Consider the following 26,588-nt stretch of genomic DNA (forward strand, 5'->3'; position numbering starts at 1 on the left):
TTGCTTCGGCAGCATATATACTAAAGTTGGAAGGATGCAGAGAAGGTTAGCGTGGCCCCTGTGCAAGGATGATACGTTTACATTCACTTTTTCAAATTAGTTAATTCATCTATTTATTTATTTATTTTGGGGGCGGGACAGAGAGGGAGAGAGAGAGAATCTCAAGCAGGCTTCACGCTCAGCCCAGAGCCCGGTCTGGGGCTCGATCTCACAACCGTGAGATCATGACCCGAGCCAAGGTGAAGAGTCAGACACTGTGGGGTGGCCCAGTTGGTTCGGCGTCTGACTCTTGGTTTCGGCTCAGGTCATGATCTTGCAGTTTCATAAGTTCGAGCCCTGGGTTGAGCTTTGTGCTGGCGGTGTTGAGCCCGCTTGGGATTCTCTCCCTCTCCCTCTCCCTCTCTGCCCCTCTCCCATTCACGTGGTCTCCGTCTCTCTCAAAATAAATAAATAAACTTTAAAAAATTTTTGTAAATGAGTCAGATGATTAACTGAGTCACCCAGGCACCCCTCATTCATTTACATTTAAACTAATTACTGACCAGGGAGGACTTACTCTTGCCATTTTGTTACTTGTTTTCTGTGTCTTAGAGCTTTTCTCCCATTTACCCAGTTACTGCCTTCCTTTGTATTCAGTTGGTTTTTCGTTTGTTTTGTTTTTCTGTGGGGACATTTTAGTTCCTTGTCATTTGCTTTTGTGTATATCCTACAGATATTTTCTTTGTGGTTACCATGGGGATCACACTTAATATCTTAAAATTACCGCAGTCTCATTTGAATTGATAGCAACTTCAACCATATACAAAAACTCTACTTTTTTATAGTTCTGCCCTCCATTTGTTGTTGATGTATCAAATCACATCCTTAAACGTTGTATATCCACAAACATAGGTTTTGCACACTTGGCTTTTAAGTCGTGTAGCAAATTAAAAGTCAAGTTACAAACCGAATCGCCATACTTGCCCATGTATTTAACCATTCATTACTAGAGAACTTTATATGTTTGTATGGCTTTGATTACTGTCTAGCACCCTTTCATTCCAACATGAAGGCCTAAGCTGTTTCTTATAGGGCATCTCTAGTGGTGATGAATTCCTCTGGCTTTTATTTATCCGGAAATGTTTTAATTTTCTTCCTCATTTTGTGAAGTTTTGCTGGATATAGAAAATTTGGCTGGCAGCTTGTTTGTTTTTGTTTTTGTTTTTCTCTCAGCACTTTAATCATACCACTCTTCCAGTCTCCATGGTTTCTGCTAGGAAGTCTGCTGATCATTTTGTTAGGGATCTCTCATACACGGTGAGCCACCCTTGCTGCTTTAGAAGATTATGTCTTTGGTTTTCAACAGTTTAATTATAACGTGCCCCAGTATAGGTGTCTTTGGGTTTATCCTCCTTACAGTCCTTGAGCCTCTTGGATTTATACATCCATGTCTGTCCTCAAATTTGGGAAGTTTTCAGCCATTATTTCTTCAAATAATTCTCTCTTTCTCTCTCTCCTCTCCTTCTGGGATTCTCATAGTGCCCATTTTGGCCCCCTTGATGGTATGCTAGACAACGCTTAACGCTTAGCCTTTCTTCACTTTTCTTCATTCTGTTTCTTTCTGCTTCTCTGAGTCAGTGATTTCAAATGACCTGTCTCCCAAGTTCACAGAATCTTTCCTCTGCCTGTTCAAGTCTGCCAGTGAACCCTCTAATGGATTTTTTTCAGTTTACTTACTATATTTTTCAGCTCCAGAATTTCTGTTCATATACTATTCTCCTGATTTCCACTGCTTCTTTGCCCATGTTTCCCTTTAGCTCTTTGAGCATTTTTAAGACAGTTGCTTTATAGTCTTTGTCTTAGAAGCCTATGTTCGTAAGCTAATGTTAAGCCTTTGTCTTATACTGTTTCTTCAAGAACCATTTCTGGATCTTTGGGTTTTTTCCTTTATTTGAAGCATGGTTTATTTCTGCCTTGTGATATTTTGTTGAAAATTGGGCATTTGAAACATGTCCCAGTTTTCAGGGACTGGTTCTGTGCAGAGGAAGACTTTTGCTGTTCAGCACAACATGAGGGCTTAAAGGTGTGGGTTTTATCTGGGTGTGCATCATCCCGGGGCCTGTGTGTGTGCCTAATCCTTCCTGGATGCCTGGCTGCTTTTAAATGCCTTAATTTCCCAGAGGTGCCTGGATGGTCAGTCAGTTAGGCATCTGACTTGATCTCGGCTCAGGTCTTGATCTCAGGGTCATGAGTTCAAGCCCTGCATTGGGCACCATGCTGGACTTTAAACAACGAATGGATCAATCAGTCAGTCAGTCAATGAATGAATCAATGAATCAGCGAATGACTTCATGTTCCTGAGAGTGCCACCCCGGTCTTCTCGAGCCTCAGGTGCCCTATCGTGTTCCTCGATCAGTAACCTTGTGCCGGGTGTCTGCAGACGGTCCTGTTGTGGGTTCCACAGGCCATGCCTGCTGCTGCTTGCTGCTTCCTGTGCTCTGAGATTTGAGCTGTGCTGCTTTTGACTGGGCTCCAAGTTAAGGGACCCAAAGATCAGCCCCTCAGACAACCCTTGACAGGCTGCTTTGCTCTCTGGTTTGTAAAAAAAGGGGGACCCAGGACCTGGCTGCCACTTCCCCCAAATCGTGCTGTGCCACACCAGGGAGCACGTGGGGAAAGGGCACGTGAAAACACCTTGAAATGTTCTATCATTTTGAATGTAGCTTTTTCTTGGCTGGGCATTTGCTTACTTGCTGTAGATTCCCAGAGCTCCTGCAAAGGTATTTCAGCTGGTCTCTGGCTCTTTGTCACATGTCGGGGGGCGGGGGGGGGGGGGGGGGGGGGGGACAGGCCCGGAGCTTTCTAATCCTCCATCTTGCTGACGTCACTCTCTAGGCCTTTCATTTAAATTTGTTACTTTTATTTTGTTTTTTTATTTTATTTTTTTTTTAACATTTATTTATTTTGAGACAGAGAGAGACAGAGCATGAGCAGGGGAGGGTCAGAGAGAGAGGGAGACACAGAATCCGAAACAGGCTCCAGGCTCCGAGCTGTCAGCCCAGAGCCCGACGCGAGGCTCGAACTCACGGACTGTGAGATCATGACCTGAGCCGAAGTCGGACGTCCAACCGACTGAGCCACCCAGGCACCCCTAAATTTGTTACTTTTAAATTGAGGTATAATTTACAAAGGTGTAAATTAAAAATTAAAAAAAAAATTTTTGACCATTTATTTATTTTTGAGAGACACAGGGAGACAGAGCATGAGCGGGGGAGGGGCAGAGAAGGAGGGAGACGCAGAATCCGAAGCAGGCTCCAGGCTCCGAGCTGTCAGCACAGAGCCCGACGTGGGGCTCGAACTCACTAACCGTGAGATCGTGATGTGAGCCAAAGTCAGACACTTAACTGACTGAGCCACCCAGGCGCCCCAAGGATTCACATATTTATAATGCACGTTTAGAGATCCTGTCCTGAGAATTCTAGTATTCTGACACTATCATTTGAGCTATTATGGAATCATGTAAGTAACAGTGATAAAACTGAAAGAGGAAAATGGTCAAAATTGCCTTAGAAATTAGTGCTTTATTTATAGATTATTTTAACAGACTTAGTAACAACAAAAATTCTATATTAATACTACCTTCAAATAGAATGAAGTGGAATCATTTAACTTTTAAGATTCGCATTTGAGTATTCTTCTGTTATTAATCATTATTTTGAGAAAAATTTTATCAAGATTCTAATTTGAACCCCACTATATATACTCTCTGAACTAAAAAAGCAAGGAGGCTAAAAGAGAAAAAAATTGAAAATTACTTGAGTGCAGAGATAAAGCTACCTAGGTAAGGTCCTGGACCGTCCGGTTGCTGCGTTAGAAGGCAAATCACCACCTCGGACCGTGGGGACAGAGGTGGAATCCAGCACCGGATGTAGACATTTCTATCGCCTGTGGAGTATGTGTTGGGCCAGCAAAGACCGCTGGAGGAGAGTATCCCTGGAGGGCAGGATCCTCGTTTTCCTGAACGAAGGGAAGGACAGGTGCTCTTGGTCTCAGTCCCTGGGACCTCTTGTTCCTGGGTGACGCCTGAGTCGGAAGGGAAGTCCAGCATCTCAGCCAGCTGTTGTGGACAGATGAGTGTCTGTGCGTCTGGGCCTGGGTTCAGGAGGATGACGCACTCAGTGGAGGGTCTCTTGTCCAGCGGGCCTGAGCCTGTGGGGGACGTGGTTACACTTGGACCCTGCACCTTTACAACCCCACGTTCCTTCTTATTCCTGAGGAGTCTGGTTCCAGAGGATTCCCTGCTGGGCCTCATGAGCCCCTGCCAGATGCCTTGCCAGAAACATTAGAGACATATGTTAGGCTTTTAATTTCTTCTGAGTAACTTTTGTCTGAAGTCTGCCTCACCTTTTTGTAAATTACTGTGTTTCCCTCATGGGAAATGAGCTGGCCTTGACAGAGGCCATTGAGGATTTCTGACGTTTCCGGAAGAATTTTGGTCTCTTGACCTGGTTCCAGCTCTTCACATGTGTGTCTGATCTTCTAAATTGCTGCAGAAAGATTCTCCTTTCTCTTTACACAGGGAATTCATTCTTGATTAAATGGTCAGTGGAGATTCATTTCTTCTTGCAGTTTCTGCTGGAACTCCTAACTTTCACTATCTGTGACTTTATTTAGGGAATCATAAAAGAAAATGGAAAGTTTAAAAAAAAATTTTAATGTTTATTTTTGAAAGAGAGAGGGAGAGAGTGTGAGCAGGGGAGGGACAGAGAGAGAAGGAAACACAGAATCTGAAGCAGGCTCCAGGCTCTGAGCTGTCAGCACAGAGCCCGAGGTGGGGCTCAAACCCACCAACCGCGAGATCATGAGACTAGAGCTGAAGTCCGACGCTTCACCACCCAGGTGCCCCGAAAATGGGAAGTTTTTGGCATCCAGGTTCTATGCCCAGCACAAGCTTTCTTAGGTGATCACGAGTTAATGTAAGTTCTCTGTCTCTAGAATTAGAACCTGGTTCCTCTAGAAGCAGTGATTCGGACTACACCAGCCCCATCAGGTAAACACCAAGCCCATTTTGAATATTTTTCAAACCCTGGGGATGGGGGATGGGCAAAATGGGCGAAGGGGAGAGCTCGGAGGTACAGGCTCCCGTCTATGGAATGAGTAAGTCACAGGGATGAAAGGCACAGCACAGGGAGTATAGTCAGTGGTGCTGTGATCGCGTCATATGATGACAGGTGGTAACCACACTTGGGAGCATGGCATGACGTCTAGAATTATCGAGTTCCTACGTTGTATACCTCAAACTAATGTAATATTGTGTCAACTATACTTCCACAAAAACAATATTGTTTCAAATCCAGAAGATCCTATAACTCTCATATGTGAGTTATTGACACATTTTTAAATGATTGTGAACTTTTTTATGCAAGTTTATGAATTTTCATTTTTTCCAATTTTATTGAGACCCGACTGACACAGAACATTGTATTCATTCAAGGCATGCGACATAATGATTTGATGTGTGTATCCATCACCGTGTTTTCGTGTGTGTGACTACAGTGAAGCATTCTCTGGGGATTTAAAAATTTTTTTAACTTTATTTTTGAGAGAGACCGCAAGCAGGTGGAGGGGCAGAGAGAGAGAGAATCCCAAGCAGGCTCCACGCTGTCAGCGCAGAGCCCGGTGCGGGGCTCAAACTCATGAACCGTAAGATCATGACCCGAGCTGAAACCAAGAGTCTGATGCTTAACCAACTGAGCCACACCAGGCGCCCCTCTCTGGGGAGTTTAAATGTGACCTGTAAGAGCACTGGTGGTTTTATCTTTCCTTGCTACTCTAACACACATGTGGTTTTGTCTTTTCTCAAGGCTTGTGAAAGCATCTCACTGAGCGGCATCGGTCAGTTTCTTCCAAACCCCTCGTGACCTGCCTTCTGTGGGCTTTCCAGGTCCCGAAGGAGCCGTTCCGCCCACGCCCCCCTCCCTCCGTGTCCTCTCCATGACACTGGCCAAGACTTCCTGGGGCTGAGCTGCAGGACAGGCTGGGGGTGGCCAGTGTCACTAGGGGAACTGAACCGGACTCCGGGCCCGTGAACCCTCTGGGTTTGTCTGACTCTTCATTCGATGTGCTGACCCTTGTCTCTTCCAGCCCCTCTCCTGCTTCTGAAAGAGGCTTTCTGCTTCCTTGGAGAGGATACTGCTGAATCCGGGCGTTCCTGGGGCTCATTCCTCTGCTGGCTTTTGGAGGCCGTTTTGGTTGTAGTCCCCTCGCCACTGGGTGTGTTTGGGGGGCGTCTTCCAACGACTGACGGCTCCGTTGTTCCACATGCTGAGATTTCTCTTTGCTCAGTTCACCTCTGAAACTTGACATGAAGCCCAAGTACAGAGTGGGAGCTTTCCAGATCTTTATGAATGGCCTCCAGATTTGATTCATTTTTCTTGATTTCTTTTCTGGTCATCTGGCTTCCATTAACTTTGTTCCAAGGCCTCTAGACTCTTTGGGTGTAAAGCTGAGCTCCTCCGGGAGGGCACCTTGTCCTGTCTACACAGAGCAGGCGTTCCGTGATGAACAATCAAGTATGACCCTCACTGTGGCCATCTCCCCCAGTGATCCGTCTCGGGTCCCCTGCCACTGTGTCACCACTGGGCACCATGACCAGCATGGTGACAAGCACTGCAGCTGTCAGGAGGCCACCGGGTGCTCCCCCGGCGCCCACAGCATAGGACAGAGGAACCCCTGGGGCAGGTGGACAGGGCCCCGGGGGCCACAGGTGGTTCCTGGAGTTCGGGTCACCCCGGCCCTACCCGTCAGCCCAAGGGCTCAGGACACGTGTGTCTTATCACATGAGCCCGTGAGCCGCGGGGGCTGGCGTGCCAGCCAGGCCAGCACCCTTCCTTCCCTGCATCATTCTGGGGCCCAAGGCCCTACCTGCCCTGCAGTGCGCACAGAAGACTCCTGCTCACAGGGCCCCTCCTGGTTTGGGTCTGGCTTTGAATTGAGAGGCTTGTGGAAGGGGTTCTGGAGGGTCCCACACAAGTGACTGCACTACGGGTCCCTTAAAAGCCAGAGGGATATTCGGTGTTCATGTCTCGGGAATGTGAGGTCTGGCTGTGAGCAAGGAAACCTGATTCTGAACCCATCCCACAAGTCCTTGACGCTGATGTCACAATGGGACTCCCGGGGGGCCGAGTGCTCCTCCTGGGGGCCGGACGGCTGGGGCTGGGCATCTGAGCCCTGGCCAGCCCCCAAGCAGCTCCATGCAGGTTCCCTGAGAGGAAGCAGAGTCTCCCTGGCTGAGCTGCCAGGCCACAGGTGAGTCCACCCCACATCCTTCCATTCCCGTGGGAACAGAGAGGGTGCCCTGCGGTGACATTTTCACAGCTCCTCTGCGTGTGGTGAGTGGAAAAAGGGGCAAAAGGAAGAGGGCAGTACAGGGGCACTGGGGTGGTCTTGGGGAGGTGCAGATACTTGGACAGGCCTGCGTCCGGCCCGCCCCTGCGTCCAGGCACCCCCCCCCCCCCGCCCCAGCTCAAAGGTCACCCGGTGCCAGAGAGCACAGCTGTGGGAAGGCCGCTGGGGTGCAATCAGCTGCTGGCGTGGAGAAGGGCTCCCAGGGCGGGCAGCTGACGGGGCGAGTGTCAGCTGGGGAGCTTGCACAGCCCCGTACAGAAAATGAAAGAATGGTGGGGTGGGGTTTCTAGACCATATGCAGGCACAGAGTCTTCCCCAGGTCACCCGGCACTGCTCCTCTGTCCAGGGCTTGAGGCGGTTTGGATCTGGGGTCCCAGCCCTTGTGTGGAGACCAGGAGGTCTCTTCCAGGAGGAACAGGGCAGATGCCCCTCAGGGGTCTCTTCTGACAGGCTGTGGCTGCGGGTTTGAGGGTGGGCCCGTCCTGTTTCACTAAGCAAACAACTCGACTCTTAACATCTGTAATCACTCCCTCACCACCACCCAGACCAAGGAGCCGTGCATCTCCAGGGGCCCAGAAGCCTCCTGCAGGCCCCTCTTGGACATCACCATCCTCGGACGGAAGGACTCTTCTGACACAGCATCACCTTACCTGAGTCATTTGTCAACGTTTTGAGAATCCTCTGTGTTGCTCTTTCGGAGGCTCAAGAATTAAGTAATCCCCCCAACGTCATATGGCTATGAACTGGAGCAGGATTCAAACTCAAGACTCTCCCAACCCCTCCTAATCCTTCCATCTCCTGGCCCAGGGCCCCGAAAGATGGTTGGAGACTCTGGTTCCCATCCGGCGCACTGGGGGGCAGGGAGCCCTTGCCGGAGTTCTCTGCATCTCCTGGGGAGCTGTTTTTGCTGTCAGCGGCTGCCCAGGTTCCCAGGACAGCTCCTGGCCAGATGGGGAGAAGCAGCAGCAGCCCGCCATCCTGTGCCCAAGGTGCGCGAGGGGAGCAAGATGCAGAAAGGTAAGACTCTCATGTGGAAAGCATTGCTTCACATGAACATTATGACAGAACAGTATGATCCGTTATGACAGAGCTTGTCTGTGTGCAACATATTTCAGTGGTGCACTACCCCTGGGAGAAAGATGATGTTCTCCCCATTTTACAAATGAGTAAACCAAGGCACAGGGTAGGTAACACATTCAAGGTCAAATTACAAAGCCAGGATTCAATCCCATGTCTTGCTATTCTGCCTCTTGAGGGCATTTTGTATCTATCCATCTGTTTCTGACCATCAGGTAAGACAGGTGAGCTGTTATGTGGCCAAAAATAAGAATACTGGGGTGCTTGGATGGCTTAGTCAGCCAAGCGTCCAACTCTTGATCTTAGCTCAGGCCTTGATCTCAGGATCTTGAGTTTAAGCCCTGCACTGGGCTCCGTGCTGGGCATGGAGCCTACTTGAAAAAGAATAAAAAATTGTCAATAGATACAGAAGTTATACAAAGGAACCAAAAGAAAATTCCAGCACTGCAAGGTGCGATAACTAAAATGAAGAATCCCCTAGGGGAGTTCAAAAACACATTTAAAGCAGAAGAAAGAATAAATGAACTTAAAGATAGGACAATTGAAACTGAGAAAAAAAGTGCACAGAACCAGAGTCCCATGGGACACCATTAAATAGAAAAACATAGATGGTGGGAATCCCAAAAGAACAGAGAGTAAGAAAGGAGTCAAAAGAATATTTGAAGAAACAATGACCAAAAACCTTCTCAGTTTGATGAAAGATATGAATCTACAACTATAAGAAGTTGGATAAACTCAAGATAGAACACATTCAAGGACATACCAAAGAATCTTGAAAGCAGCAAGAGAGGTGACTTTTCTCATACAAGGAATCCACAGAAGATGAGCAGATTCCTCATCAGACTTTGAAGGTCAGAAAGCAGAGGGTTGATTTATTCAAATTGATGAAAGAAGGTGCCAGAATTCTATATCCAGCAAAATTGCTCTTCAAAAGTGAGGGAGTTTGTTACCAACAGAACTGCTTTACAAACAATGCTAAAGGAGGCCCTTCCATTTGAGATGATACAGTAACTCAAAGCTGTAAGCAGAAATCAGAATCTCCAGTAAAAGTAAATACAGGGGCAGTTATAAAAGCTATTATTATTATAATTTCGGTTTGTTAAGTCCACTTATTTTCTACAGGATTTAAAAGGCACATGCATTACAAAACCTAACTATATACAGACGTAATTTGTGACATCAGTAACAGAAGGGGGAGATGGAGCCATTCAGGATCAGGGAGTTTTATGTGCTATTTAAGTTGGCATAAATTAGGTTGTTGTAACATTAGGATGTTAAGTGCCATCCCTGTGGTAACCACAAAGAAAATATCTATAGAATATATACAAAAGGAAATGAGAAGAGAATCAAAATGTCACTATAAAAAATCAAATGCAAAAGGCAGCAGTGGAGGAAGTGAGGGACAAAAAAAGCCATAAGGCACGTAAAAAACAATAAGATGGAAGAAACAAGTTCTTTCTTAGGAGTAACTAAATGCAAATGTATTCAACTCTCTAATCAAAAGGCAGAGATTGAAGATGGCCAAGTAGGAAGCTCCAGGCCTGTGCTACCCCCATGGAAACATTGAAAATAAATACATAAAAGGACCTACAGACTGACTAAAATAACTATGGGACCTCTGGAAATCATTCCAAAATCTACAGCAACCAGGCGAACGCCCAATCGAGAAAAAGCCATGGTCAAAATGGTAGGGGATTTTGTGGCAGTTTTACTTGCCTTTGCCTCAACCCTTCCTGGCACGACAATGTGTGGTTGGGAGGAAGCAGCCTCCTCCTGGCTTCCTCCCTTGTGCTGGAAGGAGGAGAGCAGAACTCATTGGCAATGTTCTGACCTGTCTGTGGACTGCCCAGGGGACTGGGGTTTCTGTTGTGCCTGACTTGGAGCTCAGACAGGGAAAGATGACCCATGGAGGGCTGGGGCACGCTCTCATGGGCAGAAGAATACAGTAACATCTAAGGTTCTGAGAAGAAGCTGGGGGGACACTCTGGAAAATTAAGACTTTTGAAAAGCAGCCAGGTATACAGGCTGGGGATTGGAGGAAGTACAGGCCCAGGCGTAACACGTGCCCATAAAAGACCCAAGACTTAAGCCATTACCCTGGGTTGATCACAAGTCTTAGAACACACCCTACAATTTAGTGAAGGTCTCCTGCCATTGTGCAAAGACTGGGCAGACAGGGCTGTTTTTTTCAAATGACTACTTTTCAACAAAGATCTCAAGGCATACAAAGAGACAGGAAAACAGGGCACAAAGAAACAAAATCTTTATCTCCAGAAACCACACAAACCATCCCTGAAGAAACATAGGCATCCGACTTACTAGAAAAGACTTCAACCAAATAACTGTTAAATATGCTCAAAGAGCTAAAGGAAATCAAGAAACTGATATATGGACAAAATGAGAATATCAAAAAGTTATGTATGTTATTAAGGGGCTCCTGAGTGGCTCAGTTGGTTGAGCATCTGATTCTTGATTCCAGCTCAGATCATGATCCCAGAATTGTGGGATTGAGCCCTGCATCAGGCTCTGTGCAGGGCATGGAACCGGCTGAGGATTCTCTCTCAAATAAAATAAAATATAAAATTAAAATTAAAATTAAATTAATAAAATCTTTTAAAAAATTCTGGAGCTGAAAAAATGCAATAAAGGGATTCAACAGCGGACCTGAATAGTGAAAAGAATCTGTGAACCCAAAGACAGGTCATCTGAAATCACTGAAACAGAGGAGCAAAAACGAAAAAAAAAGTGAAGCAGGCCTAAGGGACTTAATGGGACACCACCACACAGACAAACATATGCACTCTTGGACTCCCAAAAGGAGAAAGAGAGAGAAAGGGGCAGAGAACTTATCTGAAGAAGTAATGGACAAAAATTTCTCAAATTTGAGTAAAGAAATGAATATACAACTTTAAGAAACTCAACAGACTTCGACAGATAAATCCTGAGACACGCACAGCAAACACTGAAAGACAGGAGGGCAAAATGGAAATTTTACATTACAGTAATCGGACTCTAGAACAACCAGGTAGGTCAGTAAGGAAAGAGAGGACTTGAACAACACAACAGACCAACTGGACGTAACCAACATATATACAACATCCAACAACAGCAAAATATGCATTTCCCTCAAGTGCACGTGGAACATTCTCCATAATAAATGACATTCTGTGAGGCCACGAACCAAGTTTCAAAAAATTTAAAAAGACAAAGCATATAAAATATTTGCTCTTCCCACAATGTACTGAAGCTAGAAACCAATAACGGAAGGAAAATTCATAAATATGTGAAAGCCAAGCAATAAATACATCGCAAGGGAAATTAGAACCCATCTTGAGACAAATGACTGTGAAAACACAGCATACCCGAACTGAAAACAGTGCTAAGAAGGAAACTTAGAGCCATAAATGCTTACATTAAAAAAGAAGAAGGGCCTTAAATCAACAACTTACTTTATCCCTTATGGAACTTGGAAAAGGAGGAAGGCTAAGCTCAAAGCCAGCAGTAGGAAGGAAACAACATTACAGCAGAGATAAAATAGAGAACAGAAAACAATAGAGAAAGCCAATATAAAGCCAAGAGGTGGTTCTTCCAAAAAAACAAAAACAAAAAAACAACACAATGGCGAACCTTTAGCTAGATGCCTGCAGTGGGAGAAGAGGACAAGGACTCAATGACACAAGAGGGCATCTTACTGCAAATTTACAGAAATAAGGGTTATAACAGAGCTCTGTGAATAACTATATGCCAACAAAATGGTTAACCTAGAAGAAATGGACAAATTTCTAGAAACACACAACCTACGGAGACTAAATCATGAAGACATATCAAGTCTGGATAGACCTATAACTAGTAAGGAGATTGAATCAGTAATCAAATACCTCCCGACAAAGAAAAGCCCAGGACCCAATGGCCTCATCAGCGAATTCTACCGGACATTTAAGGAATCAACACCAATCTTCCTCATACTCTTCCAAAAAAAGGAGGGAATGCTTCCTAACTCATTCTAGAAGGCCGGCATCACCCTGATACCAAAGCTAGATGAAGACACTACAAGAAAACTATTGGTCAGTATCCCTCATGAATATGGATGCAAAAAATCCCCAACAAAACATGAGCAAGTCGAATCCAACAATAGAATAAAAGTTTTATACACATCATGACAAAAGAGGATTCCTAGGATGCAAGAATCACTCAGTATACACAAATCGATTTAATACTCCATATTAACAGAACGGAAGGGAAAGTAAATACTCTCAACTGACACAGCAAAACCACTTGACAAAATTCAATACCTTTTCATGTTAAAAACACCCAACAAACTAGCAATACTAGGAAAATACCTCAACACGATGAAAACCGTATATGAAAAATCCCACAGCTAACATCATACTCAAAGGTGAAAGACTGACAGTTTTTCCTCTAAGGTCAGGACAAGACCAGATGTCTACTCACATTGCCTCTATTCAAGATAGTACTGGAAGTGCTAGCCAGAACAATTAGGCAAGAAAAAGAAAGAAAAGGCATCCAAATTCGAATGGAAGAAATAAAACTGTTTGCAAACAATGCAATCTTATATGTAGACAACATTAAGATTACACACACATCGGGGCGCCTGGGTGGCGCAGTCGGTTAAGCGTCCGACTTCAGCCAGGTCACGATCTCGCGGTCCGTGAGTTCGAGCCCCGCGTCAGGCTCTGGGCTGATGGCTCGGAGCCTGGAGCCTGTTTCCGATTCTGCCTCCCTCTCTCTCTGCCCCTCCCCCGTTCATGCTCTGTCTCTCTCTGTCCCAAAAATAAATAAAAAACGTTGAAAAAAAAAAATTAAAAAAAAAAAAAAAAGATTACACACACATCATTAAATTAGCAAAGTTGAAGCCTCGAAAGCCAACACACCAAAATCAGTTGTGTTTCTAGACACTAACAATGAAGAATCTGGAAAGAAAATTAACAATTCCATTTAAAATAGCATCAAAAAGAATGCAATACTTAGGAATGAACTTAACCAAGGAGGCTAAAGACTTACGCACTGAGAACTGCGGAACACTGCTGAGAGAAATCCAAGACCGCACAGATGTTACTCTGTAATGCCTTTTCTGGGTATCATGGCTGGGTCAAGTCAACAAAGAAAACGATCCCACCAAGTGTCCATCAAATCAACGGAAAAACACAATGTGGTGCATTCCTACAGTGGCATGCCATTCAGCCATAAAAAGGAGTGAATTTTGATCGATGCTTCAACATGGGTAGACCTTGAAAATGTTACGCTAAGTGAAATAAGACACGGAAAGACCAATATTTTATGATTCTACTTACATGAAGTACCTAGAATAGGCAGGTTCACAGAGACCAAGTAGGACAGGTGTCGGGGGAAGGAGGAGCAGCAGTTACTGGTTAGTGGGTCTAGGTTCTAGTTTGGGAGGATGAAAAAGTTTGGGTACATTGGCAGTGATACAATATTGTGAGTGTTTTAATGCCACCGAGGTAGACCTTAACCAGTGGATACACTGACAGATACTACGTGTAGCTTACCACAATAAAAATATCCAAAAAAGAAAAATAAAAATGCAAACCAACAAACATGACCAGCATGTGAGGAACCAGTCAACAGCTTCAAAAACTTCTCGATCCCACAAGTTTCTGCTTTTGGTAGAGCACTTTCAACTGCCTGCCGTGTTTTTTCGGTTCCTTCTACAATTCTGAAGTCTGTCCTTTTTCCCTAGAAGGTCCTTGTCAGTATTTCAAGCCATTGACTTTCTTTTTTGCGGGACTGGAGAGGAAAAAAAAGGAATCTCATCTCCACACCAAAGTATCAGACGCCAAAAAAATGTAAAGTCGTGAGTTTATTGCATATGTAACAAAATGAACCTGACCTCCTGGGTCCAGCCTGCTGTACAATCACTGTTTGTTTTGTGTTTCCAGCTGGTTCCATAACCACATTAAATAGAACTAGTATTTCTTTAAATACTTTTGATTTTGACATAAAACGGAACATTAGTGTACAATTTTCACAAAATAAATCAGCAATAAAAACAGTGGGAAGAATAACAAGGATAGCAGCAATACTTAAAAACAAGACATTACAAAATAAATTAAAAAATACATTATAAAGTGGTTGAGAAACAAAAATAAACAAATTTTAAAAATTCATACTATGTTTCGGGAAGGCTGCCTGCCGTGCGGCACGCGCCTGGCTGCGGACGGGGCCGGGGGGACGGGGTGGGTTCTCTGCGGAAGGCCACTCCTGACAGCTCAGGGTGGAGGACCCCCTCACCTGAATTGGGACCACGCGGCCGAGCAAGCTTGGGGAGCACGGGACTCCTGGCGGGCAGAGTCTCCCCTCGGGGAGAGCTGCCCTGACTGTGTCCCCCAAGCAGCCCCTTTGTTTCTCCTTCCTACAGCGCTGGCAGAGCGGTGGTTTGCTGCATCCCTGAGGGTCGGCTGATGACCGCTGGTGAGGGCAAGCCTGCAAGTCGGGCCCCTGAAGCATCTGGGCCAAGGGGTGGGAAGGGGACGGCGGGGGCGGGGGATGTTGGGGATCACCAAGGGCCACAAACGAGAGCTCGTGGGAACAGGGTCCACGTGGACCCAAAGTGGAGTCATCGGGAGCTTTTACCCACTGTCTGCCACACTGCTCTTTCCGTGGTTCAAAAGGCCTAATCCAAGGTTCTAGAAGTGCAATGCTACTGACGGGCCTGTCTGGCGACAGTAAACCAGGGCTCTGGAAAGTTCTGCTCTTTCAGGCCCCACTGTAACACACAGCTGACGAGGACGACTGATGAGGGAGGAAAGCCCCGCCTTACAGGCCAGTCCCGCCTGCTGGGCCCACGCCTGACACCCGCGGGCAGCATGGGGCTGGCAGGCGCGGGTTCTAAGGACTGTTCCTCCCGACAGCAGAAAGATCGTCTTACAGGAGCCACGTGCCACAGTCCCGCTAGACCCTCGTCTCCCCGCTCATTCCTGCAGCTCTGGGCCAAACCACAGGAACAATCCGTGGTTCCCCCGCTCGGTCTGGATGTGCCCTCAGCTCTCCGTGGAGGTCTCCTCCTCACACTGGGGGGTTGAGGGGCACCTTCGAGAGGAGGCCTCTGTGGGGGAAGGGCCATAGCCGACATTTCCTTACTCTAGCAGAGGAAGGTTACGAGGGAGGACTAGAGAGTCAGGCAGGGGGAGCCAGCTTCTAGAACGCCCTCTGAAGGACGATGGTAAACGAGCGAGACTCGGGGTAAGCCTGACCAGGGCAAGGCAGAACTTCTGACAGTCCAAGCCCATGATACGGCCTGGACTTCCTGAACGGATTTAATCTCTCCTCTGCAGCTGTCACCCTTGACATCTCTCTACCCTGGCACCTCCTCCGTAAGTGGCCAGACGCGCGCTCTCTCACAGCTCTTGGAACCCACAGCCGCTAGCCCACGGCCCACCGAACCAGGCGAACTTCTTGTTCCGAGGGAGGGTCTATCTCTCCCAGGGGTTCCCGAGCTCCCGCACGGCAGCCACAGAATGCTTCGGGGCAAGCCAAAGAACCACACGGCAAGACCCACAAGGGTGAGCTCGCCTCCAAACCCACCTAGCTCCGGAGGTATCCGTGACAAAAAGAGAGTCACCTGAAAGCCTTCCAGACCCACCTCAGACCTGCAGCTGGATCCCAACGCTTAACTCCGAAACCAACGGCAGACTTCCAACAGTGAAATGTCTTCCTGATGAATTACCCCGCATTTGCCCCCCCAACCCCCCCCACCAAACAAAACAACAACAAAAAACCAAACAGGACGATTGGCTGCTGCCCTTCACGGAAGTTCATCGCAAATCAAACCACCTTGTTCAAATACTGTTGAACTTCTGTGCGAATTGGAAAATGGTGTTGGAAACTCAGGGTCCAGGCTTGCTTTGGCCTTGCTCGTCACGTGAGGACGTCTGGGCGAGCGAACTGAGTAGTAGTGATTGTTCGCGTCTCCACCCGACACTCGGGAAACGAGCAGAATGAGCCAGGGTGAAGGGTCCCCTCCACCGACAGGTTTGCGTTCGTGCCCTACTCTTCGTAAAACCATAACTCAGGGTGGATTTAAGTCAGTGGGGTGGCCCGTTCCCTCTCTCCCTGTGAGGCTACTTTGCACCAAGCCAGCAGCTACAACAGCAGAATTCTGTTAGTCCAGCTCTTAGCAACTTCCGCACAACACTTGGTTAGTATTCAAGTGACCCAGCCGACCCTCCTCGACATACACGTGGTGGGGGAGCCGCAGCCCGGGACTGGCTGCATGGATCTGAGGCTGGTTTGGTGTGTTCTTTTATAAGCTCTGTTACGTGGTATTTTCACTGGAAAAATATCTCAAGCTAGATAGATAATGTGGCAAAAGGGACTCTTAAAAGGAAAGATCATTTTTCTCTATGCAAGTTTTTTCAGCCAGGATCCCCTGAAAAATACCCCAGGCCTCCAGCAAAAGCTGCCCCAGTTCCTTTACTTTTCCAAAAGGGAAGCACACTTTGGATGCAAGCTTCCTGCTGGGGCAGAATTCCAATGGACAGTACGGTTATTTTTCAGTTAGAAATTAATCTGCTTCCCAGAGCAGGCTGCTAGGGTGTGACTGGAATTTGAGCTGCAGAACTTGAAAAGGGACCTCAGTACTGTCTGGAGACAGAAGAGCTACCGGTTACAAACCCTCAGTAAGCCAAGCTCAGTTCCAGAACTTGTGGGTCGATCCTCCTATAAAGACCACAGGGCCGCGAGCCTATCACCAACCATGTGGGTTACAGTCGCTGCAGGGTATCCTGTGTGACCGAAGCCAAATGCTAAACCTGGCTGCACTTTATTGGATGGGCGATGGAAGGGGGGGGGGGGGGGTTAGGGGGTGGGGATCACTGTCAGAAAGGAGGAAAATATGGGTGGGAGCCGCCAACCAAAGTCCCCCCACCCCCCTCGCTCCCCCAACGAAAAGGAGGGGAGAAAACCCTTTCCCTCGGGTCATCTAGGGTTCCCGGGCCTCAGCCAGCTTCGCAGGAGGCGCACAGAAAGCTTGCTTTTGGTCTGGTGGTCGTGAGCTAGAATCTGTTGCCTTTGGTTGCTCTCTTCACTCCACGGCAAACCCGCAAGTCTCCTCCACGGCCGTCAAAAGCTTCTCGTAGAGCTTCTCGTACGACTCGTAAGGTGGAATGTCGATCCGATTAAAGCTGGAAGAGGACAAAAGAGCGACAGAGTCACTGCTGGGGCCATCTGGTCCTAGGCCCTGGTTCGAGGACAAGGGCAGGCGGGAGCAGAGCATTCAGGGCCTCGAGCTAGCAGCATGTGAGTATACAGGCGGATGGGGCCAAGCATCTCATCGCCCAGCTGGGGTGGGGGGTACAGGCAAGTTTTCCACTCCCCCCTGGTGCTTTTCTGTTTCGAAAGCAAAGATTTTTCATGGAACACAGAACAAAATAAGTCTTAAGATCTTGAAAGCCAAAATTAAACCGATTACTATGTCCTGGTTGTATCAGGACAAAGATCCTTCCTGATGCAGTGGTGGTTGTCTTCTTCGCACGTGGACCACCGTAATCCAGACTGGCCGACTGTCAGATCACCACTGACAATCCACTGCCTGTCTGTGTAATCCTCCGTGACTTGACCTGAGACCAAATGGGGCAGTCTGGGATGTTTCCTGCAGAAACAAACTATTATCTCAAAACTAGTAAAACGTCAAATCTCTAATAGGAGGAGATGAATCAACATTTCCCTGGAGAAATTCTAGTGTTGTATTAAAAAAAAAAAAAAAGAAAGAAAGAAAAGGCATCCTTTAAGAAGGATATCCTCTCCTAATAAGTCAAAACATACAAAATTCTGACTGAGATAGTGAGAACTACTGAATTACTAGCGGTCAAGCAGTTAAGGATGGTTTTTGTCAAGAAAGAACTGGGCTAAACTGTGTCATAGTTTTTTTCTTGAAGCTGGGACTTCAGCATCTGAGGACAGTTCTCACATCCGTTTTATTCTAAACGTTCAACTATGAAAGGGCAGAGTCCTAGGGAAGAAAGCAGCTGCCGTGGGTCAACACAATGCTGTGTCTGTAACGGCCACGCGGGGCCGGGCGCCACAGCCTCGGTAGGGCCTTGGCCATGTAAGCACTTGAACCCACACCCCTGGGTTCCCAATCAGGAAGCTTCTGTTGCAATGTTACACATCTCGATGGCAAGGAACCGGCTCTCGCGAACTAGACACGCTGGTCCTTTTGATACGTGGTTTCTGAGACAAAGCGTACGTAAGTGACTTGATTTTTAAACTGCAAGGGAAAATCATCTGCTACAGGTATGAATGATGTTAAAATTTAGGAAAGTTAAGAAGTTTTCAATGTGCAAGATGCATCCATCACCAAGTTCCAAGAAGGAAAACACAGGAAGCAAAGACTGGGAACTCCGGATTGAAAATGACAACTCCCCCCCGCAGGGAGGTACGTGTGTGCACACGCGCGGCCCAGCAAAGGCAAGGCTGGAGCTGCCGAATGCCAGCCGCCGTTAATCACATCTCACGACAAAACTGGTTTCACGAAAGAGACTTCTGATAACCCTCATGTGACACACTGCCAAGCACTCATCCCACCTGACACTGGTTCCACGGCCAGTTGTCCTGGGGCGCAGGTAAAGGAAGCACGGGGAGTCACGCGCGGGGTGGCAGGCGCAGGGACAGGCTCCCCGCGATGCCACAGCGAGGTCCTTACCAGGTGTGGGCCTTTGGAAGGTTGTCTGTGTTGGCGTCGATCAGGTGGATGGTGAAGAGCCGGGGCCCTGCCGCGCCTGTAGAACCTTACGAGACAACATTCTAGTTAATGCACTTCAGAGGCGGGCCCCGGGCCCCACTGCCAACCACACCCTCGGCCCGATGCCCGGGCAGGTCGTCCTGCCGGACGGTCGTGGGCTTCACGCGGCGGCATAGCCTGCACCTGGGTTAGGACACGCTGACCGTCCAGCGACCTATCCCAGCCATTCTAGAAAATCGCAGGGGCAGAGACGCGTGAGAGCTCTCCTCCTGGACCCTGGCCGTGGGCCCACTCAAGTGGGGATATTTGAAGGACAAAATCCTTAAATCACCAGTGACGGTTTTTCTTTTTTTTAAACAAAATGTTTAGCAAGTGGGCCCGCCCCTGGCAGAGGACAGCAGGGTTATGACAAAAGCACGATACACAGTCATGAATCCCCCAGGCGGAGGGACGGGGGGAAAAGAAAAAGACACAAACACCTAGGACAACAGCCCAGGGGGATGGAAGTAGCTTCTGTCACTCAAAGAAGTCCTTCAAATCTGGAAAAGTCTACAGGGAATGTTCTCTACATGAAATACACATGCTATCTCTAGGAACATGCAAAGGTCCATCTGCTACATTTTAACATACTAACTAACATTCTTCACCTTTTTCCTTCTGGCTCTCAGGGTTATCAAAAATCTGGATATCAGGTTTTTTATCAGCGTCAGAAGGGACCAGAGAGGGGATGGGTACCTACACCAGACAGCGGAGCCTCTCAGGCAGTGCCTCTGCATAGAGGAGGAAACCGAGGCTCAGGAAGGACCCCTGGAGCTCATGACCAACACTGTGGCAGCAGGAGACTCCATCTCCTGGCACTCAGGCCGGGCCGCTCTCACCTCGGGGCTGCAGTGAGACGGCTGCTACCAGAAGACTCAGGAACGAATCCACGGTGCACTTTAGAACGTCTAATTTCTTTCCCCAAAGCCTTGCTGCTCTTTGTACCCTCCCTCTGTCCCCCAGTTCTGTAGGGGTGGGGGAGGGACCGGCTCCATGGGGTCCTTCCTCACTCAGGTTTCGCCCAACTCAGCCCTGGGCGGGCACCAGGCTGGCCAGCACCCGCCACAGCTGCGCGCCCCAGATGATGCCCCGCCTGCTGGGCACATGGCCTGCAGGGACACCGAGAAAGGTGGGTTTGACAGGAAGCTGGGCTTTGTTGTGCTGAGATTCTCGCCCCCTTTGCGTCTACAGGTATTTCCTCTCAGCTTGGGCAGAGGCTAGCACCCCCGGAGCACTGTTGGCCCGGAGCACTGGGGGACCGGCAGAGAGAATGGCAACAAGAGGGCCCCCGGGGGTGGGGGTGGCCACGGCCCCCAGCGTTCGCTACAAGAAAACACAGGCCGCGCCACTTCCTAGGAGACGTTTCAGGAAAACACCACCACGGCGGTCCGGCTCTTCCTGCCGTGGCCTGGCAGGGGACGTGCCTGGCGGAGACGCGTGGGGCCAGGAGCCCCGCCTCCACATCAGTCACCTTGCAAAGCCTTGAAGCCTTGGAGAGGGACCCGAGTGGACCCGGTCACGAACTGCAGCAGCCTGGCCCTCCTCTCCTCATCGAAGGTCTCCACGGCCTGCCAGAACCAGCGGACGATGTTGCTGTCGGCCACACAGTGCTTCAGCCGAGTGTTGGACTTCCAGTCGCTCACGTCGATCTTATCCAGGCCGCCTATGATCAGCTGCGAAGGCGTTTAGAGGCAAGTTATTTCTCAGATGTACAGACCGGGTCATGGCAGCCTCCCAGCTTCCCAGCGTCTGAAAGGAGGGAATTCGTGGCGTCCGAATAAACTAGCCAGAGACTCCGACAAGCGGAGAGGGAGACGGGCCCACGCTCCCAACAGCGCCTTTTCTTACAACCAGGTCTGCTCTCCTCATCCGCAAGGAGTCAGTACCAAAGGGCCGACCGGCGAGACTGAAGGGGCTGACTGTAAAATGGGGCCACCTCCCCGGGACCCCAGGGGCCGTCACAGCAAGGCTGGGAGGGGAGTGGTGTGCGAGTTTCTGCACCGGGTGGGAGGCCCACCCAGAGCTGCTGCCCGCCCACGGAGGCGCCTCGCTGCGGCAGAAAGACAAGGATTTCAAAGCCGTGAGCCACTTGGCACGGACGTGGGTAAGGGATGAATGAGTCTCTATGTTCACACACACGAAGTGGGACACGAGAAGACAATAACACTTTGTGCGGAGTCTAATAATAGCTAGAACAGAAACACAAAGTTGACGTGGTGGGAGAATCTGGTTATACGCGAGAGAATCTCCTCGATCCGAGGTAAATACGTGGGAGGGGTTTGGAAACCGCCACGGCTGGAGATCTTGAACATGAGGATAAGCCACAGGACACCCCGAACAATGTCCGGAGAATGATCTGGACTCGTTGCTGCCAAGCAGACACCTGTCCTTGTCATAAACAGGCTCAGACGCCCTCGACACCCCGCTCGCTCTAGGCCTGCTAGTCGGGAGCCCCGACAAACCCCTGGCCTTGCCGCGGGGACAGACAAGCCTCATTCTGCAGGCAGGTTGTAAAACAAGAAAACACCGATCTCATTTGCGCCCTTTAATGCCTCCTTGGCTTGGCCCGGTGAGCACGTACCTCTAGTTCCTTCTGGTCAAACGGCTTCAGTAAGTGTTGAGGAATGAGTTCATTAAACCCCTTCTGAAGAGCCAAGAACTGGGCTTCAATCCCCCGCATGAACCTCCAATTTACATACAACCTGAGAAACAAATTCACAAGTTGGAGGCAGCATCAAATGGTTCATGAAAAAAAAAAAAGTTTTCTCCACAGAAGGTTCTGACACCTGAACCTGGCAGCCTGCCTGCCGGGCCTTCCCTTGGGGCGGGAGGCGGGGGCGGAGGCGGGGGCAGACGGGACGACGTTGCCTAGCCTCAGTATCAGGTTAAAAATAAGTCAGCACAGGCCCTTATACATGCTGATGCTTCGCTAAAAATAGCTGTAGGAATTAACCTGACCTGTTAGAGCAAGCGCCATAACTGAAAAGTAGACCTGAAAATAACACACAGGATACGTGAGAACACGCGCCAGTCTGGCAGCCTCCGCACGCACACGCCCGCATGCTTCCAATTCCCCAGTGCGAGCGACTGCCGTTTATTTGCCTGAAGAGGTGGGCGCCTGGGCGGCTCAGCTGGTTAAGGGTCCGACTCTTGATTTCAGCTCAGGACACCATCTTAGGGTTTGTGGGATGGAGCCCCACGTCAGACTCTGCACTGACAGCGCGGAGCCTGCTTGGGATTCTGTCTCTTCTCGCTCTGCCCGACCCCTATCTGCTGTCTCTCTATCTCAAAATAAACATTAAAGACAAAAAGAAGAGAGAACAAACTACCGTGGAGTAGACTTCCTCGAGACTGATCTCAAGGAAACTTCTAGGCTTCTATTCTCTCCTGCGTTCACCACCTTCACACCCAGAATTGGGAGGTCACCTGCAATCCCTTCCCCAGCTTGGGCTCTGGGGTCATTATCCTCCCTTCAACGGGCCGGCTCTGGTGGCACTAGGGGCGCCTCTGTGCACAGCCCCCACCACTGAACCCCGACCGTGGCTGAAAGTCTGTTCTGTTCCTGGGATTCTGGTCACAGGTGCCGGCAGGGAAGGGAAGCCTCAAACAGCCAAGGAGCCTCAACAACCTAAATGTGAACCCAGCCTTGCCCAGATGGTCCCAGGCACCTGGATGTCCCCGCTGGCAACCTCCAAGGTTCCCCAGAACATTACCGGACATATTCTTTCTTGTTGTCCTCTGTGACAGGAACGTTGCGACCATTGGGTTTCAGTTCATGCTGAAGAATCCTCCCGAAAGCATTGTGTTCCACACAGAAAGTGTGGTCTAGCACAGGGGTGATATCGTTCTCTCTGTTGAAGTTAAGACACAAGATGGATGTCAGACCTCTGCCAGCATGCAGCAGCGAACAGAACCTTAGACGGAACATTCCGGGAGAAAGACGGCACTTCCTGTCCGTCACCCCAGAGCTGCGGGGGGGGGGGGGGGGGAGAGGAAAACCTAGGGCCCAGAGCACGTGTGAGGGCAGGGGTGCGGGTACTGAAGGGGTACCACAGCTCCACTCTGCATGTGCCCGGACTCCGGGCTCCCACATTCATAGGGAGGTGATGGTAGCTCTCTCGTTCTGGGATTTTATGAGACACGGCGGCCTGACTGCCTTGTAAACTGAGTCTCCGAACAGAAGGATTCACGAAGAGGAAACGGGGTCAAAGGAAAAGCAACCTGCAGAAGACACACCTAGAAAACACTCGCAACCCCTCCTTTAAGGCAGCCATTCCAAATGCATCCATTCAAACAAAGTAGCACTTGGAAGTTCAAGTGGACTCCTCCGCCCCCCGCATTTGCTGAGACGCAAGCAGAGTAAACGATTTTGTACAGGATGGAGGCCCTAACCCCCCCGGACTACCCATTTCCAGCCGGGGCACGTGAAGTGAGGCCGACCGGCGCTTGGGGTGCAGCTGGCTCCAGCTCCCCCTCTCGCTCTCCCCCTGCAGAGCCTGGATCTCTCCCTCTGTGAAATCGGCTCATTCACAAGGACCCGCAACCCCCGCGGTTACCACGTGACTGTGCCGACAGCTTCCAAGAGAGTTCTAGGATAATTCTAAAACAAAGTCGACTAAATATAGTTTTTCCTGATACTTTCTCTTACTATCAAATACTCTGCCACTAATTTTGTGTTGGGTGCTTTCCGTCTCGAGATTCACTGGAGAGTCCAAAACAAAACCCGCCACCCACCTATCAGGCCTGGGGATTAATTTTGTGGCCAGACCTTAATAATATGAGGAAGAAATTAGTCTATGAAGTGAAACTGGCCAAACGTCATGAAGGAAGAAAGTCAACTGAGTATTTCTTGTTAAATCCACTTTTATGTTTTTGGCTGTAAAACAGCATTTTCTTTATTTCTCTTTCCTGACTTCACACCCATCCCTCGAAAACATTCACATGCACGCACACATGCACACAAAACAATTGTATTTGGTGGACAGTAAGATGGGTGAGGCATTTTCCATTAACTGAACAGTGAGTCGGTACTTACAGAATCCACACTAAGCTCTTATGGAGTTCTGGGTCCACCGACTCCAAATCAGAGAGCTGGATGGGTTTCCCCAGTAGCTGCTTATAGAAGGGAACCGTGAAGCCCCCGTTTATGTAGTGTCCGTGGAATACGGCAAGACCCATGATCCGACCCACAAAATGGAAATAAGACAGATGGTCCTGTAGGGGGCACCAGAGAACACATTTATTAGAAAAATGACCAGCCAGGGTGGATACCTTGTGCTTTCTCCAAGCTTCTTGGGAGACCTGTCCCATGGGCAACCCAACACTGACTCAGTTGCTCACAGGTTGTGCTCACGATCAAAGGAAAGAAGGCTAGTTAGGTAGTCAAAATTCAGAGCATGCGTTTTGTATAGATCATCTGAACATTTTACATGCCCTTCGTTCAAACATGTCCTCAGAACTGCTACATCGTTTGTGGTACTCAGCCTAAAAGGAAAATGCAGAACTCTTTGCTCAAAAATTAAGAATTTCAACATGGCAGCCACAGAGAATCAAACCAACACAGGCGCTTCTAAGTGCCAGGCGCCCAGGAAGCCGGCCCCCCGTTTTCCCCACTGCACTACAAACAGAGCAGGGGGCAATTCTCCCTGAGTCCCAGGAGAAAGCAGAAGAGAAGAAAATCCAAAGGAAATAAAAAACCAAAGAGGAACATAGAGGACAACCCAAGTAACAGAATCATTCTAAAACCAGAGCTGTTCTGGTTTTTAACTGGGGAACCTCACATCTCTGCTTTCCAGGTGGAATTATAAGCAGAATTAATGAAAACCCCATTTCCATTTCCTGCTCTACCTTTCAGTGTCTATTTACCAGAGACTGAGTAAGTCCACAATGGATAAACCAAGGACTGACACTGGACCTGGAAATCTAGTCAAAGAACTTTCCAATTCGCCCTCTCTTTATTCATGGGTACTTACGGGGTTGATCGAAGAATCCGGGTTGATTTGCAACATGTAAATGTTGTCCGTAGAATACTGGAAGAGTCCATAATACGGATTCAACATTTCATGGCACAATAAATAGAGCCACTCCCTAGGAACAACAAAATGACAACCATTTCATATGTGTGAAAATGTCCAGTTTAGGTCTTACCAAAAGGTCCAACTCCCTGGGTCCTAGAAGGCCACACTGCGGGATAACCAGGCCCTGAGAGAAGGTGTAGATCGGGCAGATTGGTCTGAGGAAGTAACAACTTGCGTCCGGTCATCTGAGAAATGGCTTTTCTGGCCCAAACTCCCACGGGCTCCGAAGCCGAGGAAGAAGGGCGGTGGGCTTTACCCAGCACCACCTGCTACGGGCAGTGCTCTCAGCAGGGGGACTCATCAGCCTGCCAGAACCTCAGCTAAGGTGTTCTCTGGGACTCTGCAAAGACCAGATCTCAGGTGATGATGTCAATCGTGTGGTTCTAATGGACAAAAGAGCAATCAATAAAGAGCAGTCATATCCTTCTACTTATAAAGGGTGTGCGTGCACGCGCATATGTACACAAAACAGGAAAGATCTATATGCAGAGGAGGAGGAAGAGGATTTACACAGACACTTGGACAGTAGTTAACTTTAGAATCAGCATTCTGGGGGATCTTCAGTTTTCTTTTGCCTCTTGCTAGAGAGTTTTTACATTTCCGACAGGAACATGTTATTCACATTTAAGTCAGGAGAAAACAGTTTGCAGTCCAGGCAGACAGGGATTGAGAATGACTTTCACCCTTTATGACTTTTTTTTAAAAAAGAAGTTTTTTTAGCATTTATTTATTATCGAGGGACAGAGAGAGACAGAGCATGAGCATGGGGGGGCGGGCAGAGAGAGGAGGAGACACAGAATCCGAAACAGGCTCCAGGCTCTGAGCAGTCAGCACAGAGCCTGATGCGGGGCTCGAACTCACAAACCGCGAGATCATGACCTGAGCCGAAGTCAGACGCTTAACCGACTGAGCCACCCCGGCGCCCTTACCCTTTATGACTTTCTATCTTGTTGATTCTACCTTTTGTCATAAACATTTATCATTTTTATAATTTTAAAAAACAAGCTGAATCCATAACAAGATATAATTTCATGAGTTCTGAAATCTGGACGAGATACATAAGAATAAATTATTTTTGGAATTCCTTTATATTCCAATCATTTCATTATGTATTAAAAAACAAAACAAAACAAAAAGCCCCAAATCAGAAACATCCAACAGGGGCACCTGGGTGGTTCAGTTGGTTCAGCGTCTGACTTCAGCTTCAATTCAGCTCATGATCTCGCAGTTCTGTGAGTTCGAGCCCCACACTGGGCTCTCTGATGTCAGCATGGAGCCCACTAAAGATC

The 26,588-nt window shown here is 48.4% G+C and overlaps 1 protein-coding gene, 1 long non-coding RNA gene and 1 other non-coding gene across 10 annotated transcripts in view; 2 read left to right on the forward strand and 1 right to left on the reverse strand.

Moving 5' to 3' along the window:
* LOC131501754 (U6 spliceosomal RNA) lies at window positions 1-102 on the forward strand. Its single transcript, XR_009256882.1, has one exon. It is a non-coding gene; the product is annotated as a U6 spliceosomal RNA (small nuclear RNA).
* Window positions 103-7,203: 7,101 nt separating this feature from the next.
* LOC131501105 (uncharacterized) overlaps window positions 7,204-26,588 on the forward strand; it is a 39,405-nt gene continuing 20,020 nt past the window's right edge. Inside the window, exons 1-2 of the long non-coding RNA XR_009256634.1 lie at window positions 7,204-7,370; window positions 7,932-8,403. This is a non-coding gene — a long non-coding RNA (uncharacterized LOC131501105). The remainder of the gene's footprint in view (window positions 7,371-7,931; window positions 8,404-26,588) is intronic.
* SMURF1 (SMAD specific E3 ubiquitin protein ligase 1) overlaps window positions 14,285-26,588 on the reverse strand; it is a 110,665-nt gene continuing 98,361 nt past the window's right edge. For 6 of the 8 annotated variants that reach the window (XM_058710796.1, XM_058710798.1, XM_058710797.1 and 3 more), the window contains 7 exons: window positions 25,195-25,309; window positions 24,258-24,436; window positions 22,936-23,073; window positions 21,804-21,924; window positions 20,694-20,895; window positions 19,145-19,229; window positions 14,285-17,624 (listed from right to left, as the gene is read on the reverse strand). In XM_058710796.1, coding sequence (XP_058566779.1) covers window positions 17,525-17,624; window positions 19,145-19,229; window positions 20,694-20,895; window positions 21,804-21,924; window positions 22,936-23,073; window positions 24,258-24,436; window positions 25,195-25,309 — 940 coding nt within the window. In that variant the 3' untranslated portion in view covers window positions 14,285-17,524. The remainder of the gene's footprint in view (window positions 17,625-19,144; window positions 19,230-20,693; window positions 20,896-21,803; window positions 21,925-22,935; window positions 23,074-24,257; window positions 24,437-25,194; window positions 25,310-26,588) is intronic. The other 2 variants (XM_058710795.1, XM_058710801.1) reach the window with 1 other exon arrangement.

The sequence above is a fragment of the Neofelis nebulosa genome, chromosome 18, assembly GCF_028018385.1.
Source record: "Neofelis nebulosa isolate mNeoNeb1 chromosome 18, mNeoNeb1.pri, whole genome shotgun sequence".
NCBI lineage: Eukaryota > Metazoa > Chordata > Mammalia > Carnivora > Felidae > Neofelis > Neofelis nebulosa.